The 20,428-nt window shown below is 35.0% G+C and overlaps 1 protein-coding gene across 10 annotated transcripts in view; it reads right to left on the bottom strand.

Moving 5' to 3' along the window:
- Positions 1 to 20,428, bottom strand: part of LOC138818204 (casein kinase I) — a 90,825-nt gene that overhangs the window by 11,542 nt on the left and 58,855 nt on the right. For 3 of the 10 annotated variants that reach the window (XM_070009180.1, XM_070009184.1, XM_070009181.1), the window contains exons 7-11: positions 17,452 to 17,537; positions 17,247 to 17,331; positions 14,486 to 14,634; positions 12,717 to 12,812; positions 8,905 to 9,000 (exon numbers count right to left, since the gene is read on the bottom strand). In XM_070009180.1, the coding sequence (XP_069865281.1) occupies positions 8,905 to 9,000; positions 12,717 to 12,812; positions 14,486 to 14,634; positions 17,247 to 17,331; positions 17,452 to 17,537 (512 nt within the window). The remainder of the gene's footprint in view (positions 1 to 8,904; positions 9,001 to 12,716; positions 12,813 to 14,485; positions 14,635 to 17,246; positions 17,332 to 17,451; positions 17,538 to 20,428) is intronic. The other 7 variants (XM_070009182.1, XM_070009185.1, XM_070009186.1 and 4 more) reach the window with 4 other exon arrangements.

The following is a 20,428-nucleotide window of genomic DNA, read 5'->3' as shown; positions in this document are numbered from 1 at the left end:
GGAAGCAAAGTGTGAAGACACACAATAAATAGACAAACAAGATATATAAGATACCTTATATTGCTAAAGTAAACCTTGGGGTCTTTAACTAAAAAATGGAAAATAGCAGCATCTAATTAACATGGTTTCTGAGAGTATGAAGTGAAATCAGTACAATCTGTAGTGAGTGCCTGGATTCGATGAGACATCTACACAGAGTGGCCACCATCATTACGACGAGCATCATTTGTAATCATGGCCTCCACTCTCACACTTCTATAGAAGCCTAACAAGTCACCCAATCTTTTAGCGGCACCGTTTGGCACTTTTAGCTGCACCGTTTGGCACCGTAATCTCAACAATTCTAAGGTTAAATTCTACTTACATCTATTATTTTTCCTATGATTCCCATAGAAAAAAAATTCAGTTGAAGCCTTATCTTCCCAGAATTCATCAAGAATTATCTTTGATTTTCTTTAACCTTTATCAAATCCCTTTATCAGAAAAACTTATATATAGATACAGATATATATTTCTATATATGGCATGAGCATCCAAACTATTAGATTTAGCAATACTATTTATTTATAAGAACCTCATAAATTTTGAAAAACTGAAATTAAAAGTTTTAACTGAGTTCATAGTATGCAGGTACTGTTCTAGTTACCTGAAATACTACATCATACAAAACAGAAGAGTACCCTTCCCTCCCTCTCAAAGGAGAAAATCAGTTAACATATTTGAGTTAATTCTTGAGTTTTGGAAATGAAGTTATTAGTATTCTATGTGGAATATGCCCTTAGAAATAAACACTAGATTTGGTTTTGCATCTACAGATGAAGACATACAAAACTGCTTTGAATATTTCTGGAAATGATCTAAGGAAAGGAATATAGTAATACCTACTCTTCCCCTCTTTCCGCCACTCTCAAAGCGTTTTACACCACCTTTAACTACCAGAGAGCTTTGCATACAGTTGACAGAAGTTCACTGAATCCTCTCTCTCTCTCTCTCTCTCTCTCTCTCTCTCTCTCTCTCTCTCTCTCTCTCTCTCTCTCTCTCGTCGGTTGTAGGGCCTGGGTGCTGTCCCTCAGCTCTTCAACTGAAGGCTAGTGCTCTACCACTTGAGCCACAGCACCACTTCCAGCTTTTTCTGCTTATGTGGTGCTGAGGAATCGAACCCATGGCCTCATGCATTCAAGGCAAGCACTCTACCACTGAGCCACCTTCCCAGCCCTCCTTTTCTTTTTTTATTTACTAGCCCTGGGTAGCTGAAGGGATAAGTGACATCATCTCAAATTCCAGTCTCCTCTAACCTGTATGCCTTTACTTCAGGTTTCATAGTTCATAATCTAAAAACCAAAGTATTTCAAGTTCCAACAACAGTTACTATATATACTTCACACGCACAGTACCTAGTTTATTCCAGCTGGTCAAGGAAGATTGTCATAACTGACTTGGTTAGATAAGCTTTACATTGTGGAAATGTTTCCAATTCCATTTGACCTGGATGATCAGAACCAGAGCAAAAGGAAGTAGTATCTTCCTTTATGTACTTGTTCCCAGGTTTCCCAAATTCCCTAACCTTTTGAGTAGAGGCCAATAGCTCCCAAGTCAGAAAAAATGTCATACGTGGTTAAGCGGTGGTAGTGCTGCTGTCCTCACAAAGCCACCCTACTTAACACAGCGATTTGAGAGAAATGCCATGGCAGTAAAGCTGCTTTCATTTACAAGCAGTTGTGTTTATACAAGGGAGGAACAAAGATTTATTACAAATAATGTATCATTACAGTGTTTGAAACCTAAATTAGTCAACAAAGCAAGCCATATTCTAAAGAATTATATTTAGATGATATTTTTAGAATTCATTTGAACTAGAAGACAGGTATTTCTGAAATATCAGTGTTCATCAGGATCCTTTCTTTTAAGGAAAATTATATAAAAATGTCAGATGCTCTCAGACTCAACATTTCAAAAAACTTGAAAATTCAGGTGTTTTTAGGATTGTTATCTATTCTCTTATTCTAAAGAAATTTCCTCTCACATTACAATTTTGAAAAGACACTTAGTATAGCTCTTATTTTAGAGTAAGAGAGGGTGGGGGCACCAGACTCTAGTTTCACTATCAAAATTCAAGGGAACACTTTGGGGAAACAGCTCATAGGTGAGCATGTGAGAGATAAGTAACAGTTCACTCAAAAGATGCCTACTAAAGAAGTTACTTCATAGGACTTTGAATACAGAGATAACCCATCTTACAAAGGTAACAGAACTTTTGTAGGTCTTTTAAAGTAAATACATTTTCTAAATAGAGTTAATTCATGAGAAACTAGTTACACAACTATCTTTCAATATATATTTGACTCTTTCAATCATAATTACCAAATACAGTTGATATTCAATGTATTAACCAATCAGATTTCCATCTACCCAGTAAGCATATTAGAAATACTAAGTCATTGTGTATTTTATTTGTGCACTCAGTTTTGTTCTAAAAGACATCTGAAAAATATGACATATAGTGAAAAAAATAATTTCCAGAGAGTTACTGGACCTGTGCTAAGGTCTATGTATATTATTTGAAACTAAGTTTCTTACATACTCTAAAAATTACAACTAGAGATCTGATATTCTTAATATTCCAAAAGATGACCGTAAGGTCTCATAGACTCTGAACAATGACAAACCAAATAAATTTTCAAGCTAATCTTCACTGGTAGAGCTATAATAACCCTGTTTTCTTTGATCACTAAAATCGTCAGAGATGTTACTGTAAACATTATAAAAGAGTATCAAAATAAACTAATAATAACAATAAATGTAATAATAAGTGGACAAGAATAAAATGGACAATAAAATTCTAAACTAGACCACAGAATGTGATCTAGAAATTATTAACATAATAAAAGCAGGTAACTACAATTCTGTGCAGATATCAGAACTCTAGAAAGCTATAAAAGGAATATGTGATTCTAACAGTTGCTCAATTTTGTTCCTTACGCTGTAACTTCAATGATTTTATAGCAGTAATTGAAAATAGTTTTAGAAATGTTTTAGAAAATTCCACATTCACAATTCCATCACTGATAACTATGTGTTCTACCAGTGCCAGACATAACTGTCCAATCCTTTTCCTAGCCTTTACTCATACTTCCGTACTATACGCACTCAAGTATGACAACTTTATTACAACAGTTAATGTTATTCTTTCATTTTCTTAACAGTGTCTGGTTACATGTATTTTTTCTGGTCTGAGACTGGGACTCAAATTTGGAACCTGACATTTTCGCTCATGGTTAGCACTCGACCAACAGAGCCATGCCTCCAGCCCCTACATATGCCTTTTACATAGTTTGTGATTCTGTTTTGCCCCCAGGAGCTCAAAATTGCATTAATCCTAAAATTCAATCCAAAGGCTTCCCATCTTCAGGGGGTAAACTACATACTAGGCAACACGTCCTTAACTTCTGCCTTTTTTTAAATTGTGAAAATACTGTACAGAGGGGTTACAATTACATGGGCAAGATAATGAGTACATTTCTTATCAAGCATTGTAGCCTCCGCCTTTGTTTCCTCTTCTCATGCCTTCCCATCAGCCCCTCTTCCTAATTCTCCTCCCCCCGCCCCAAGTTGTAAAGTTTGTTTTCAACACAACGACTTGTACATCTCATTGTTGCAATGGGTCCACCTGTATCCCTATTTAAACGATTTGTTTTTTCCCTTCCCCTCCACACATTATACTGACATCACATACAGTGAAAGCAGGGGTTATACCGTGGGGGAGGGACATACAAAGCAACAAAGAAATAATCTTATAAATGTGTTAGAAACAATCGCATGAAAGAAAAAAATATTTGAATACATATCTTAGGGTTCTTTTAACTTCTGCCTTCTACATACAGATGCCCCTCGGTGGAACAGGACGCAAATGTTCAAGTGATACTGAGTCAAGAGAGTTGTGTTACTGTAGCAGGCACAAGGGTAAGACAAGGAGAGATGACCAAATCTGCTACTACTAGTACACTTTTCTAATGGCTTACTCAGAGAGGTGTGTTCATTGTTACATCTCCACACGTTTATACTGTATTCCAATCCATTTCAACCCTTCTATCCTCCTAGTACATTTTTTTTTCCTGGTTGTGGGGCCTGAACTCTGGGCCTGGGCGCTGTCCCTCAGCTCTTCAGCTCAAGGCTAGTGCTCTACCACTTGAGCCACAGTGCCACTTCTGGCTTTTTCTGCTTATGTGGTGCTGAGGAATCGAACCCAGAGCCTCATACATGCAAGGCAAGCACTACCACTGAGCCACCCTCCCGGCCTCCCTCCTAGTACATTTTTAAACCCAATTTTCAAGTTCCAATTTTCCAAGCAGGAAAGTATCAGCCCTTGTATTCAACTAAACTCTTCTAATTAACTTTTCTCATCTTTCCACCTCTCCCCGTCTCACTACTTATCAATGTTCCTAAGCAATGGTCTAGCTGTGCCCTGACTCACAGTTCTTTTACTCTCATCTCTAGCAAAGGTGGTCTTCAGAAAACACAAATTTAGTCAAGTAGTCCCCTACTTAATTTTCTTTGGAGTACATTCCAACTATTACTTTGTTATTAAACAAAAACTATCTCCTGCAAAATTTGCCTCCTGCTTACCTCTCAGCCTGATTTCTGACATACCAGATTAGTTGAATTTAGTTTTTGAATATGTCTCTCTGCTCTACAAGTTTATGCATGCTCTCTTTTCTACCCTCTTCTCTTTTCCCTTTCAACCTTCTCAACTAATTAACTCATTTATGTTGTTTTGGTCTTTACTTGGGTATTACATTTTTCCAGGAAATGTTGACCTTCTAAATCCAGGACTGGTGTGTCCCTATATATTCTCCTGGTACTTTGTGGTATCTCTACTGCCTATTCACTAGCCCCCTCTATCTATGGAAACCTCTAGAGAAAGATAGTGCCTAGCATCTAGAAACCATTCATAGAAATACTTTCTGAACACTGAATGGCCAAGAAACTGAATGTGACAGATCTATTTCTCAGCCATGTTTATTACCAATGACTACCCAGAGATGGATATTCAATTTCCTAGGGATTTTTACAGACCAAGAACATATCATTCCCAGTCTCTTCTGTGGGAGCAGTTTATCAATGTACAACGGTGGAATAACATAATTTCACTAAAATAAAAAAAATGGGAAAAATTTCATTTGATAGTTCTTTCTTTTTGGCTGGGCCTGTATATTTCACTTCTAAGAAATCTTTAAGATTATTAAACATCTGTAAGAGATGGAAAAATAGTTTCTTCATTTATGAAAAAAACAGACTGTATTTATCTAACACATTCTAAACCCAGCCACTGGGCTAAATATTGGTGTGTCTGGATTTTTTGTTTTTGTTTTTTACTAACTTTTACAACAAAATCATCTGCTAGAGACATTATTAATGTCCTTTTACTGATACTCTGACACAGAATTTGAACCAAATCTGTCATCACAGGCTTGTGGACTTAACAACAATGTCACCAATTTGTTAACTTCTAAGTCTGGTCTACTATGCAATACTTTAGGAAACACAGGGAGCTCAAGTTTGGACTCTACTAAGTCAGTGTCTACTGAAATGCCTACCTAAAATAGCAAGTACCAGATTTTTCTATAGGCTAAAAATAGCACGAGGTTTCACCTGGCAGCAGCTCTAAACAAGCTGGGATATACTACAGTGAAATGCTACCAGAGGAATGCCACAGGCCCCGAATGGCTCATTTCAGGCAACCATTGAGTATCTTGTATCTGAATCAGTTGTATTATTTTTGGGTGAAATACCTTTTCTTAGAAAAGATATGCAATATTCCTCTGCTATTCATTGACAATATGTCTTTGTCAGAAAGACTTTGTATCTCCTGAATGCTTCAAAGTATCCCACAGGTAGTTAATGTCCCTTGCATGAAGACTCTCAAAGGAAAATTCTTACCAGAGTTATTTTTACTAATAAAAAATTTTGAGGCCTGGCACTGGTGACTCATGCCTTAATCCTAGCTACTAGGAAGCTGAGATCTGAGGATCGCAGTTCAAAGCCAGCCTTCGCAGAAAAGTCCATGAGATTCTGATCTCCCCATAAAACCACCAGAAAACTGCAAGTGGCGCTTTGGCTCAAGTGGTAGAGCGCTCGCTTGCCTTGAGCTGAAGAGCTTAGTGACAGCGCCCCGGCCCAGAGTTCGAGCCCCATGACCAACCAAAAAAATAAATAAATAAGTTTTCTTTGAGCTGGCTTGTACAGGTCAGTGATGGAACATCTTCTTACCACCTATAAGGCCTTAGGTTTTATCTTCAGCACCATTAGGGAGTTTGTCTTCTCTCTCCTCCTCTTTATTTTTTTGCCAGTCCTGGGATTTGAACTCTAGGTGTTGTCTAGGTGGTATCCCTGAACTTTAATGCTCAAGGCTAGCACTCTATCACTTTAGCCATAGCTCCACTTTTAGCTTTTTAAAAAATGTTATTATTTTTGATGGTTGTTGAAGGTAAGGGTCTCACAGACTTTGCAGCCCGAGCTGGCTTTAAACTTCGATCCTCAGATCTCAGTCTCCTGTAACTAGCTCCCAGCTTCGTTTTTTTCTCTTCTTTTATTAGTAGTGAGAACGATAGAACACCTAGTTCTCTTTCTATTTTCATTCCAGGTTAACTATAGTATTCAATTATAATCATCATATTAACTGAGATTTTATCATTTTATAATTTCTTTAGTCTAAGCAGGTATCATAACATTCCTTAGTTCTCTTTCTATTTTCATTCCAGGTTAACTATAGTATTCAATTACAATCATCACATTAACTTAGATTTTATTATTTTATAATTTCTTTAGTCTAAGCAGGTATCATAACATTTCAAATAACTTTGAAAATATGCATAAATTGCAAAGTATGGTATAAACTGCAAAGAATTAGATGAATTTAATTTAATTTTTCATTGGGACAAGACTCAGGCATTATCTTACTGTTAGTGAAAGTTTTCATTAATGTCAAACATTTTTAATGTCTGTCATGTCAGGTCTATTTAATACTGTAAAATACACTCATTAACTCAATGAAAATAGTAATTTCTTGTTTTACCTATTCAATTATTGTCCATATTGCTAGAATTCTAGTTAGTAAACTAATGAACATTAGTCAGGCACAGTTTTTATAGGCAGAAAAGTTTTAGAAAGAAATGATCAAACTACATGAAAAAAAAAGTATGTGAAGTACTGTAGCGAGCCAAAAACCACACTCATTCACCCTTTGATAAACCCAAAGGGATTCCTTGAGCCACATAAGTAAGAAGAGGCTAAGATAATCAGCTGCATAATGATAGAAAAGTGATAGGATAGCCCTCCAGAAACACCTTAACAGTTGCGGACTTCCCTGAGCACTGAGCAAAACACATAGAGGAACTCAAATGCATGTAAACATAGGTAGATACATACACAATTCAGTTTCTCTTATGCAAGTTAAATATATCATTTGTCCCTAGTAGCTTTTGCAATAGGAACTGAAGTGACAAAACATTTTATACTTCAGGCACCCTTTGCCTGTGAGCCCTTCACTCTACACTTAATTTATAAAACAAACATTTCTACTATGTATTAACTAAAAATTCCATAGACTACAAAATTCTATGAAGAGCTGGTTACTTCATTTAAGTTATTTCTAAACTTTAAGGATGAGAAAAACAATCAAACTCATAAGGTTTAATCATGGGTTTAGAATTTAAGGAAAGAGTAAACTCCAGAGCATAGACTTGGTTGATTAAATATTCATTCAGAAAAATACAAAATTGATCAAATATAATGGGAACTGTTAACTAGAAATATGTGTAGAAAAACAATCAAAGATTCTAAAATGAAATAGAGATATAACCTTATTTATATAAATTTAAAATTTATATTTTCTTAAGCAGATATTTTAAAAAGTATAAGAAACTCAATATATTTTCCCAACTATACGATACACACAAATGACTAAAAGAGACAGCTTGAGAGGGCAGACTGCAGTAGCTGTTCCTAAGTGTATATGAGAAAACACAAACTGCAATTTTAAAATTGCTTTAAATTTGTGTAAAAATTAACACAATTTATGAGAGGAAGTATTTAATAAATACTTATCACGGAAACTATCTATCCAACCATTTTCTAAAAGGAAAAGCAAAATGTTCCTTTATAAAATCAGGGCCAAGCCAGGATTTGGTGGTTCGTGCCCATAATCCTAGCTACTCAAGACTCTAAGATCTGAGGATCACAGCTGGAAGCCGGCCAGAGCAGGAAATATCCAAGAGACTCTTAACTCCAATTAGTCACAAAAAGCCAGAAGTAGATCTGTAACTCAAGTGGAAAAGCGCAAGCCTGGAGCAAAATAGCTCGGTGAGGGAGCCCAGATCCTGAGTTGAAGCCCACTACCAACAATAAATAAACAAACAAACAAATAAACAAATAAATCAGGGCCATAGTCATTTGATCAATTAATCAGAAAATATATTCTGAGTACTGAAGATGAAAAGTTTATATATAATATATGAATGAAAACTGACAAAAGCAAAAATCAATGCATGGAAAAAGGTATAAAACTGTCCTATTACATAAAGCATTACAAAAGATTTATTATTGAAAATCAAGCTTCATAAATATTTAAAATAATAGAGTTCACTTTTCTAGTCTGTTATGAGTATGACTTAAATATTTTAGATGCATATGTCTGCAAAAATTAACAAAGGCAAAATTGCAGTATCCCTGGTGGTCTTTTTAGAACATGTTAATTTTGTTCTTTGGTTAAATAACAAAAGAATAGAATTATGGACAGAATTCAGCAACGAGTTTTCCATAAGGATATAAAATCATGCCATGAGTTCAAAAAAAAGGGTTAGTGTATAAATTTGGGGAATAAGCACTCATGCAATAATCAGAAAATACCTGTACCGAGCCACCATGTCTGTCTGCTGCAAGGTGAGCTCTCAAATGGTGGGGATTTGCCTGCTGGGAGTCCCAAGCTGCCCTGTGGTCTGCCGACTGCCATTTATTTAATGCATGTGGCATGCATGGAAGAAGAAAAACCCAATATGTTAAACATCTCATCCTCATAACGTATAAAACAAACGCATAAAGGAATTTAAAAATATCCTCACTATCCTAATAATAACTAATCACAGGTGCATTTTTTTTTGCACACAAAGTGTGGACAACTTTCCAAGTAATAAAATTTTAGAAGTAAAAGGGCTTTGTAGGTTCTGTGGCCTCTCAGTTGATACAATGAGATTAACAAAGAACCAAGGAAGTAAAAATGGCATGTCCAGCCCAAGACAGCACTCCAAATAAATCTCAAGTGCACCAAAAAAAGTCTACATTTTCTTACAGAAATCCCTGTGTTTTCTTATGAAGAGCTATTTTTAACAATGTAAAAAGAGAGGCCTTAGAAAGATGTACATGAGATCTTAGAAAAGTTTCTCTCTTGTTTAGTATTCTATTCCTGATTATAAGGCTAATAGGATAAAACAGAAAAGGTTCTTTGAAAAGTGAAGAGAATATTACATGACAAAAAAAACTTTTTTTTAAACCAACAGTCCTACATTTATGAGTCTCAGATTTCCTGTTTTTTAAAAACTCTGCTTCGAATTAGAGAATTCACTTCTATAAAAACATGTTGAAAATTCTCAATTTTTTTTGATATCCTAGCAAATCTGTATGGCTATAAGTACAATCTAATAGTAACCAACTATTAGAATTAAGAGTAGTTTGGGGGTTTGGCTTTATTTTAAGAATAGCTTCTTAACAATGGTCAATTCCTGTGTTTCAAGAAATGTGAGCAACACTAATAAAAAGAATGGAGAAAATTTCATATTTTAGTCCTTGCTTGTTTGGTTCTATATTAGCTACTTTATCTGCCTCACATTTTGAGATGGGAAATAGTATGCCCATATTACTAATGAAGACACTAAACACTTCGCAAAGTCTCAAGAGCTAACAAGAAGCATAGTAGGGATTCCAACTCTGCACCTACTGCTCTGCCAATAATACTGCCAAGGTCCTTATAACAATGAATAGACTCTAAAGTCTTCAGTACTCTTTGCTTGCTTTCTTTTTCAACCCAAGTTAAAGGAATTTTGGCACCAAGTACAAAGGCTAAAGGAGCCAAAAAGTACATGTGCAACTATAGAAACTCTTGGGGCAGAGATGTTAAAATCAAGTAGAAGATGTGAATAAATGTTTTAGCATTAAATTTTCTAAATTAAATTGCATAATGTAAAATTACATATTCAATGTCATTTATATAAAGTATATCATCAAAACAATTATGATAGCTCTTTCTATTAAAGCTTCAAAATTCATAACCAGAATTTGGCAGATGTATGCCTTATACTTAAATAAACCAGATGCGTTTAAATCTACAAGTGAAAATGGTGCCAAAATTGAGATAAATATCTGAGACAGGCAAAGTGTCTTTTGAGGTTAAAGAACTCTTGCTAAGAATGTAGCTAAAATAACATACTCTCTCTTTATATAAACGACTACACACATCTAGCATTTATATAAAATTATAGGATCACCTAAACAATTGTTGACTCAATAAAAGCTTATCAATTATTTATTATGGCACATGAACAAGGTTTATACCCTTGAAAGAACTAACTTTTCCTTTGGAATTGAAAGTCTCTCACAAAATTTAAATGTTCATTGATATACAGCCATTTAAGGAGAGATTTTCTAGATACTCAACTTTTCTGCTACAAGAATCTATATATTCAGAAACCAAATTCAATACAACAAACCAAGTTTATATTAGAAAATTTACTGAAAATTTACATATGTAAGTATATACATATAAGTGTATATATATATATATATATATATATATATATATATATATATATAAATATTCTCCCTAAATTTAGTGTGAAAAGGAATAATGTATTACTAGCTTCAGTAAGCTTACAACCTAGTAAGGAAATACAAATTATTGATCTTCTAAGTATATTCAAAAAATTAACTAGACAAAACATAAAACTAAGTCTCAATTTTTTATGTTTTTTTTTTTTCCAGGGCTGAGAACCGAACCCAGGGCCTTGCGCGCACCAGGCGGGCGCCCTTCCACTGGGCTAAACCCCAAGCCTCCTAAGTCTCAATTTTTGAGCTATTACCTTCTATATCACCTTCTCAGAGTGCTCACAAACGATCAACTTATTGTAATTTGTATTAGAACTGATTTATATGAGAACTTTCATTGCACTAATTATTTGAAATTAATTTTTAATTGGCTCAACTTTACAGCAAACAGTGTCACATACTCCCAAAAGCATACCATTTTATTTGCTATATAGATTTTAATAAATGGTGTTCTTTCCTTTCACTTTCTCCCTGTGTTGATGCTCACTTAAACTTTATGGGATAAAAAAGATAAAAGTAAAACAGGACAAGACATTGTCCTTCTGCAAAAAAGGTTATAACCAATTATCTCTAGATACTCTATTCAATTCAAGGAAGAAGTAAAACTTTTAAGGCAAAGGTAGCTTCAAAAAAGCTTTCTTTTACAAAAAGCAAAATGAAAATATTGCTCAACACCATTCCATTCTCTTTCCCAAAAATATGAACTCTCAATTGTCAACTGATATTCTGTAACTTGTTACTAATGTACTCTCTGCTCCAAGAAAATTCAACTGCTTAAATTTATGCTTTTTAAAAAACTGTTGACTATCCCCAAAATGCCCATATGCTATCATTTGCCTTTAATAATGTGAGCATTCTTACCAGGAACTGGTGGCTCACACCTGTAATTCTAGCTACTCAGGAGGCTGAGATCTGAGGATACTGGTTCAAAGCTAGCCTAGGCAGAAAAGTCCATGAGAATTTTATCTCCAATTAACTACCAAAAAGCAGGAAGTAGTGCTATGTGCTCAAGTGACAGAGTGCTAGCCTTGAAGACAAAAACTCAGGGACAGAACTCAGGCCCTGAGTTCAAGCCCAAAGATCAGCACAAAAAAAAAAAAGATTCATTCTTCACATACATCTCAAAAGCCACCTTTTCCTTATAACCTTTACCAGATGCACAAATATTTACATAATACCCTCCATGCACTTTATTAATTCATCACATGTGGTACAGCTTATCCTGCTCAGAAATGTAGTTTTATGTGTATTTATTTGTGATAACAGTAATACCAGCAACAAGAGACTTATTGAAAGCTGACTATACATTTGAAATCAGCATGTATTATTATTCAAGAAACTGGAAATTTTGTGTTATTAATTAATTTGTCCAAGGTCCATATAAGCCACACCCATCTATGTATGATCCTGAGACTTGAATGACGACCTCTTAACTAAATAACTGGTCCAAAACAATAATCTCTTAGATCTTCAACTGTCTTCCTTACTTCTCCATTTCTAAAGGAATACATAGAAAATAGCTTTAAATACAGTAAGTTACTGAACTACACAATAACTAGAAAGATAAATTCCTATTATAACTTACTCCAGTAGAGTATCCACTTATATACTAATAGAATATCAAATGCCTTAAGTTTACAATAATTTATACCATAAATTAAGAATTTATAATTAAATATTTCCACTATTTTTAAACTAGTAATAAAAATTAGGAAAAATAGGTCATTAAAAATATTATTTTAAATTTTTCAATGTGTATGTGTGTTTGATCCCATGAAGAAAAAAGTGTGCATATCATTTCCGTATGAATGAAATTTATTTCCGAGGTAAAAAGGGCACCAAACCTGGTTTTTGGACTGCTGCGTCTTATCTCTGTGTGGGTGTGCCTCTCGGTTGGATGACAAAGCAGGGTCTTGCTGAACGGCTCCCACGGGAGTAGGCTACAAGACAGTAACAGGGGCTAGTAATACACTCTACTTCAGAATGGTTTTTCATTTTACTGTCAAGGGAGAGTAAAGGTTACAGTTGTATACATAAGGTAATGAGCACATTTCTTGTTGAACACTGTTATCCTTCCCTTGTTTTTCTCCCACTTTCCCTCCCCACCAACTCCCTCTTCTCTCCCCCAAGATATAAATTTCATTTCCAACATACGGTTTTTTGAGTATCACTTTTGCCACCCTTTGTCCTTTGTCTCACCATTTTGTTCCCCTTCCCTTTTCCAAATCAGATAAAAATATATACAAGACACAGGGTAGAGCTCCCCTATGACCCAGCAATCCCACTCCTGGGCATTTACCCAAGTGACCACAAACGAGGCCATACTAAAGCTACCAGTACAACTATGTTCACTGCAGCACTATCAAACACAGTAAGATATGGAACCAATCCAAATGCCCCTCAGTAGGTGAATGGATTAAGAAAATGCAGTATGTATACACAATGGAAATATACACTCATTGCTTCCATCAGAAAGAATGACATTGCCCCATTTGTAAGGAAATGGAAAGACTTAGAAAAAGTAATATTAAGTGAAGTAAGCCAAACCCAAAGAAACCGTGGCCCCATAGTTTCCCTCATTTGTAGTAATTAGTATTGAGTCTAAGACAGTCCTAGCAGAGGCTCACAACAGCTCAAAAGCTATGTACATATGACCATATAAGATGATGCTAATCAAAATGAACTCAAAGATATGAAAACAAGAGGTTTTTCTTTGTTGTTTTTAATGCACTGTGTGCAGTTTGTCTTTCTCTCTCTCTCTCTCTCTCTCTCTCTCTCTCTCTCTCTCTCTCTCTCTCTCTCTCTCTCTCTCTTTCTTTTTTTCTTTTCTTTCTTTCTCCTTTGGTTTATCCTCTGCTGTCAACTGTATTTGATTCTGGTACCATATGTTTTATATATATGTTAATCAGAAATCTTTTTTAAAATCATTTCTCTAGTTGCTTAAAATGATCAAGGAAAAATATTAAAAGTTGTTAAATAAATTATGGCTCTTGAAAACAGTATTATTCTCAAAATATACTATTTAAAAGTGTTTTTAAACACTTTTTTTAGAGTATAGCTCATGTCTGTAATCCTAGCTACTCAGGAGGTGAGATCTGAAGATCATGACTCAATGCCTGCCTAATATTTAAATATTTAAAATATTTTTATAAATATAAAAAGCCTTGTAAGACTTGCTACTTTTAGGTTCTTATCAAAATAATTTTTAATGTATCTCATTTCCAAAGCTAATTTATGAACAGAACCTGTCATTCTAATAAAATTGAAGAAATAAATGTAATAAACAAAACTATACATATCTAATATTTTGACTCAGAGATTTATAAAAAAGCACCTTTTATTAGATAGTACATATTTAATCATGAGAATATCATACAAAAATAGTATACTTGATCTTAAGAATCAAATTGGGATGAGACCTCCAAAAGAACCTATTATTCTAATAAGGAGAGTCAACAAAACTCAAGTAACAATAGCTTGACATCACCTGAAGAAACCTCTCAAAATAGGAAGATGAATCCTTTAAACTAATACAAATAAATACATATCAGGTCTCAACTCTTCTCAACAAATACCATAAAAATCATCTTCTATTATACAGCAGAGTACTCACCAACTGTTTACCAATCCAGTCATATTCATAATCAAACATATATCCTTTTCGATCAAACAAGTCAGTAAAAAGTTTTCTTAGGTAATCATAGTCTGGCTTTTCAAAAAAATCTAGCCTTCTTACATAACGAAGATATGTTGCCATTTCTTCTAGAAAGAAAATAAAAATTACTCTGACTACACTTCTCTATAATAAATAGTTATTGTCTCAAAGCACAATGTGCTACAAAAACATGAAAAAACGAACTATTTCAACTTAAAATCTTTGAAGTTCAATTACAACAAAATTTCCCCTTTTAGAAGAAAACAAAGGAGGAAAGAACATAAAGACAAAAAAGGTAAAGCTTAGTTTAACCACTATTTTTGCTGCTTATTAGCAAATACTAAAGTTTTATAAAATTATTTTTAATAGATATCCTGGACAGTACTAAAGTTTAATTAGCAGTTCAATGATGCATGATTATTAAATCGCATTCAGTGCATATGTTTTACTAAAGTATTTACTAAAAATATCAGTGGGAATTGATTTATGTGACAGCATAAGTACTGGTTTGTTGGATTTCCTTTAGAGTCAGCAATATACACTAACTCTGCAATAGCAAATGCCTAAACTTAACTATGACCATTATTTTAACCAAATGAACTTTCAAAATAAACCTAAAATAGTTCTCAAAAATATAACCCTGGAACACTTTTGATGTATTCTCTTAATATCTGGTCAAATGGTGAACAACTAATTGGTAATAGACAAATCTCTGCACACCATGGCATTTCCCAAATCTAATAAATACATACTTTCTTTTTAAATACTTCCAAAAGAAAAAGAAGGGGAAAAAGAAAAAAATAGACAAAATGGTGAGCTATTAGTCACAACATTCCTCCCTCAGGGCACACAAGTTTGCTGACAATGAAGAATTAGCAAGGGCTGGGAAGATGGCTCAGTGGTAAGAGTGCTTGCCTAGCATGCAAGAAGCCCTGGGTTTGATCCCTCAGCACTACATAAACAGAAAAAACCAGAGGTGGTGGCACAGTGCTAGCCTGGAGCAAAAGAAGCTCAGGGACAGTGCTCCGAGTTCAAGCCCCAGGAATGGTTAAAAAAAAAGAATTTGTAAACTTTAACAAGAGATACCTCAGATTACACTGACATTACAGTATGATAAGGGAGAACCAGAAACAAGAAGTCAATCTTGTATCTTCAAATCCAGTTCTCTTTTTCCTTTTTTCTGCTGCACAAATCACAGCAGGTATTCTAATTTATTAACAAAATTATTCTTATTCTTTAATTGACTTCGAAAACCAATATTTTTTTGGTGGGGCTGGAGTTTGAACTAAGGTCCTTACGCTCGTGCCGCAAGCACTCTATCAAGGAAGCCATGTCCTCAGCCCTTGTGTGTTTCTTTTCACCTAAGAGGTCACTTTTGGCCTGTGCCAGCCTCAGGTCACAAGTTTCCTAACTACACCCCCAAATAACTGAGATTGTAGACATGAAACAACATGCCCCACTTAGTTGTTGCCATGTGGTCCCATTAACATTTTGCTCAGCTGGTCCTAAACCATGACTCTCCAGAATTACAGTTATGTATTGTTATTCCTAGAATAAGTAAAATTCACTGATTTAGAGTTGCTATATGCTTCCCTGAAAACAAAATGTTTTCATAAATGTGTACAGTTCTCCAATGTAAATCTAGCCTAAAATTAGTAAGGTCGGGAAGATTTTACTGTACTTTCAAACTCTTCTTTTGAAGCTGACTTTGAGAGCCAAATGACTCATATTGTACTAAACTTAATAGTTGGTATTCTTGGGGCTGAGAAGCTGGCTCAGTGGTGGAGAGCTTGCTTTGCATGCATGAGGCCCTGGGTTCGGTTCCTCAGCACCACATAAGCAAAAAGAAAAAAGCCGGAAGTGGTGTTATGGCCCAAGTGATAGAGTGCTAGCCTTGAGTTGAAGAGCTGAGAGACAGCGCCCAGGCCCAGAGTTCAGGCCCCACGACTGGACCCAAAAAAAATAATAAAAAATAAAATTAAAAAAAATGTGTTATTGGGCTGAGGATGGAAGCACATGCCTATAATCCCAGCTACACAAGAGGCAGGGATGGGAGGGAACAGGGTTCAAGGCCAGTACAGACAAAAATGTTAGTGAGACCTTATCTCAAAACCCCCCAGGCATGATGGTTTATACCTATAATCCCAGCTACAAAACAGGTGCAGACAGGTGGATCACTATCTAAGGATGGCTGTGTGAAAAACTGCAAGCTGAAAACTAAAGATAAAAGGGCTAGGGTGTAGTACAACTGGTAGAGTGCTTATCTAGCAACTGCAAAGCCCGGAGTTCAAACTATAGTACTATCAACACAAAAAGGTCACTGAAGAAGGTATAACTTCAGCTAGGACTGGGCTAACATTATTATTTTTTTTGGGGGGGGGGGCCAGTCATGGGGCCTGAACTCTAGGCCTGGGCGCTGTCCCTCAGCTCTTCAGCTCAAGGCTAGTGCTCTACCATTTGAGCCACAGCACCACTTCCGGCTTTTTTCTTTTTGCTTATGTGGTGCTGAGGAATTGAACCCAGAGCCTCATGCATGCAAGGCAAGCGCTCTACCACTGAGCCACCTTCCCAGCCCTGGGCTAACATTATTAAAGGATGGAATTTTCATCTAATACCACCATGTAAAACACATTTTTAAAGTCTTCACGTTAAAGTATAAAAATATTTATAAATTGAAGTAATAAATAGCAGCAGTTATCAGTTTGGCATTATTCATTACCTGGAAAATTTTCACATAACACTTCTATTGGTGTTGCTCGTTTTGTATCGCCAATTTTCTGATACCTCTCTTTTAGTGTGTCAGCCTAAAATAGGAAAAAGAAACATCCCTGAGAATATGATAAGTCAAAAATAATTAGTTAGATTAGGTAATTTAAGTATAAATGACTTAATTACATTAAATAAGGAAACACAAAAACAAATACCTTTAAGCCTTGCCAAGGAAGACTGCCTCTCAGAAAGTACATGAACATATGACCTAAAGCTTCTAAATCATCTCTTCTACTTTGCTCTGAAACAGAAGATACACAAATTTCACTGCTCTCTACCAGTTAAAGTTAGAAAAGAGAACTGATTCTTTTTCAAAATTTATTTCCCAAAGTTCAATATATAAATGAAAATATAGGTCCCTTGCATACAAGTGAGAAAATTATGACTAAACTAAATCATAACTGCATTTTTTAGATATTAAGCATGATTAAATATACTATTATAATAATGTAAATGCTACTACAGATTTTCTTATCTACTCAGATATATGTTCATGGAAATACAGGAGAAGGGAAAAAAGATTCAAGTGATTAAGCAGTCTTTGTGGACTACAGCTCCATTTTAAAGACTTAGAGCACAACATATTAAAGCTCCCAAAAAGCATGAGATTTAAATTATTTAGTTAACTTTATTAAATGATCCATTACATGAAGTTATGAAAGCATAAAACTTCCAATCACATTTTCCCCATCAACATTGAGAACAATTAGTATTGTGTATATTTCAAGAAACCTTGATGGGTGACATTGATCAAGATGCACTATATTCATAAATTGCTTCAATGAATGCAACTCCTTTGTATAATTACACCAAGATAATAAAAATATTTTTAAAAAACTGATGTTTGACACATACCAATAGTGATAATCCCTCCACTATCACCAAAAATTAAGACTAAAACAAATCATCATTTTCAAGTTATTTCTGTTTATCAATGAAATGTCATATAACACATAACTGACTAATTATCACAAACTAAGGTTCAGGAAAGATCCTTATAAATATTTATTACAAGAGGTGACACTAAGAAAAGGAAAGAAATGTACATATCACCCAATGTGGAAGAAATAACAGTCTTATCAAAGCTCATAGAACTCATAAACTTTATAGACCACAATAAAGACAATTTGCCCCATGAAGATTAGAATGTGTTTGTGACTTAGTAACTAAGGTTAGAATGTGTTTGTGACTTAGTAACTAAGTATCACTATCTCACAATAGTGTGAAATTTATGTAATCACTTAATCACAATAAAAACTGCTATAAAAAGAAGTATTTCAATTTTTGTCAATGAAGTTAAATTTGCATTTTTGGATCTTTTAAGTTATAATTCAGAATGCTGAGTAACAATAAAAGAAAAAAACAATAGATTACTAAATGGTGTTTGCATAAAAGATGTTTACCCCAGGTGCTGCTTGAAGAAAAGCAAACTTCTCAAGAAAAGGATCAGAATTAGGGTGAAGCAGTCAGAAAGCATTTAAAATTTTACCATGGACCCTCCTAACAATGTGCCAGAGTTCAAAGATACATGTGTGTGTTCTTTACTAATATCCTTCCATAAGGCTGCAGGTTGTTTATTACCATCAAAAGCATGTGCAGTGGCTACACAGAGCAGTCTTTATGGATGCTAGGTCCTAGTGTCCTAAAACAAAAATTTTGGGGGGGAAAAAAAATCCTACTTCTAGACTCCAGTTGAAAATTAGAATGATCTGAACTTTTCACAAACTGAAATCCTACTGCCGGTGACGGATTCCTTGGATATGAAACCAAGGGGAGGCCTGTGCCTCAAAAGTTTAGTAAATGATATTGAAGTTTATTGAGGTTCGAAAATCATTAAAAAGAAACTCCTTTCACTAAAGATAATTTGTCTATAATCAAATACTCTCATGATAGCATGAAATCTGGTAAATTTTGACGTCATTTGTACACGACTCCCACCATCATCAGGAAGCATCTCTAATATACGTACAAATAATCTTGCCGTTAGCCTCCCTTCCCACTGAGACTTTTTACGGTATCACACTGTACAGACTCATTTCTGAACTTTTTTTTTTTTTAAGGTCCGGTCGTGGGGCCTGAACTCTGGGCCTGGGCGCTGTTCCTCAGCTCTTCAGCTCAAGGCTAGCGCTCTACCACTTGAGTCACAGCGTCACTTCCAGCTTTTTTCTTTTTGCTTATGTGGTGCTGAGGAATCGAACCCAGGGCCTCAGGCATGCAAGGCAAGCGCTCTACCACTGAGCCACCTTTCCAGCCCCTCATTTCTGAATTCTTTCACCCAGTATGTTTCTATGATTCACCCATGGTACTCCATGTATCAGTAATTCATTATTTTTTATTGCTGAATAGCAAGGCACATTATGTTAATCTTCCTACTGAAAGATACTTATAGTTTCCAGTTTGGAGCTACTGGAGGGAGAGAACTTTGAATATTTTTATACAAGTCTTTTTATGAATATATACTTTTATTTTTCTTGAATATAAATTTTTAGAAATTACATCATGAAATCACATGACAAGTGTAAATTTATCTTTGTAAGAAAGTCTTAAATATTTTCAAAAAGGTTTGTGTGTATCCCATTTCACATTCTCAGCAGCAATGTACAAGAGTTCCAGTTACTTCAAAACCTGTCCAGTATATGGTTGATTTCTTAAACTTTAGCCATGCAAACAGCTAAGTATTATTTAATTTGTATCTATCTCACTAGGGACTGATGTTTAAATGCACTTTATGTGCTAGTAATCTCGCATACATCTTTGTGAAATATTTGTTCAAATGCTTTGCCCATTTTTTTTAGAACTGAGTATTTGTCAAACCTGTGAAAGTGCCTGGCGTATTCTGAATACAGGTCATTTTCAGATATATATTTTGTAAATACTTCCTTTGTCTGACACCACAGCTTGTTTTTGTTGTTTTCTTAATAAAAAGCAAAGTTCCATACTTTGAAGAACTCCAATTTATAGAGAGTGGTCAGGAATCTGATTCTTTAAAAACGTTGCAAAATTTGCACTAGGAAGGTGGCTCAGTGGTAGTGCTTGCCTTGCATTCATGAGGTCCTGGATCCGATTCCTTAGCACCACATAAGCAGAAAAAGCCAGAAGTGGCTCAAGTGGTAGAGCACTAGCCTTGAGCTG

This window comes from Dipodomys merriami, unplaced genomic scaffold (genome assembly GCF_024711535.1).
Source record: "Dipodomys merriami isolate MVZ:Mamm:240054 unplaced genomic scaffold, mDipMer1.0.p SCAF_72, whole genome shotgun sequence".
NCBI classification, from domain to species: domain Eukaryota; kingdom Metazoa; phylum Chordata; class Mammalia; order Rodentia; family Heteromyidae; genus Dipodomys; species Dipodomys merriami.
The sequence above is the reverse complement of the archived record's forward strand: the minus strand, read 5'-3'. Positions and strand labels throughout refer to the sequence as shown.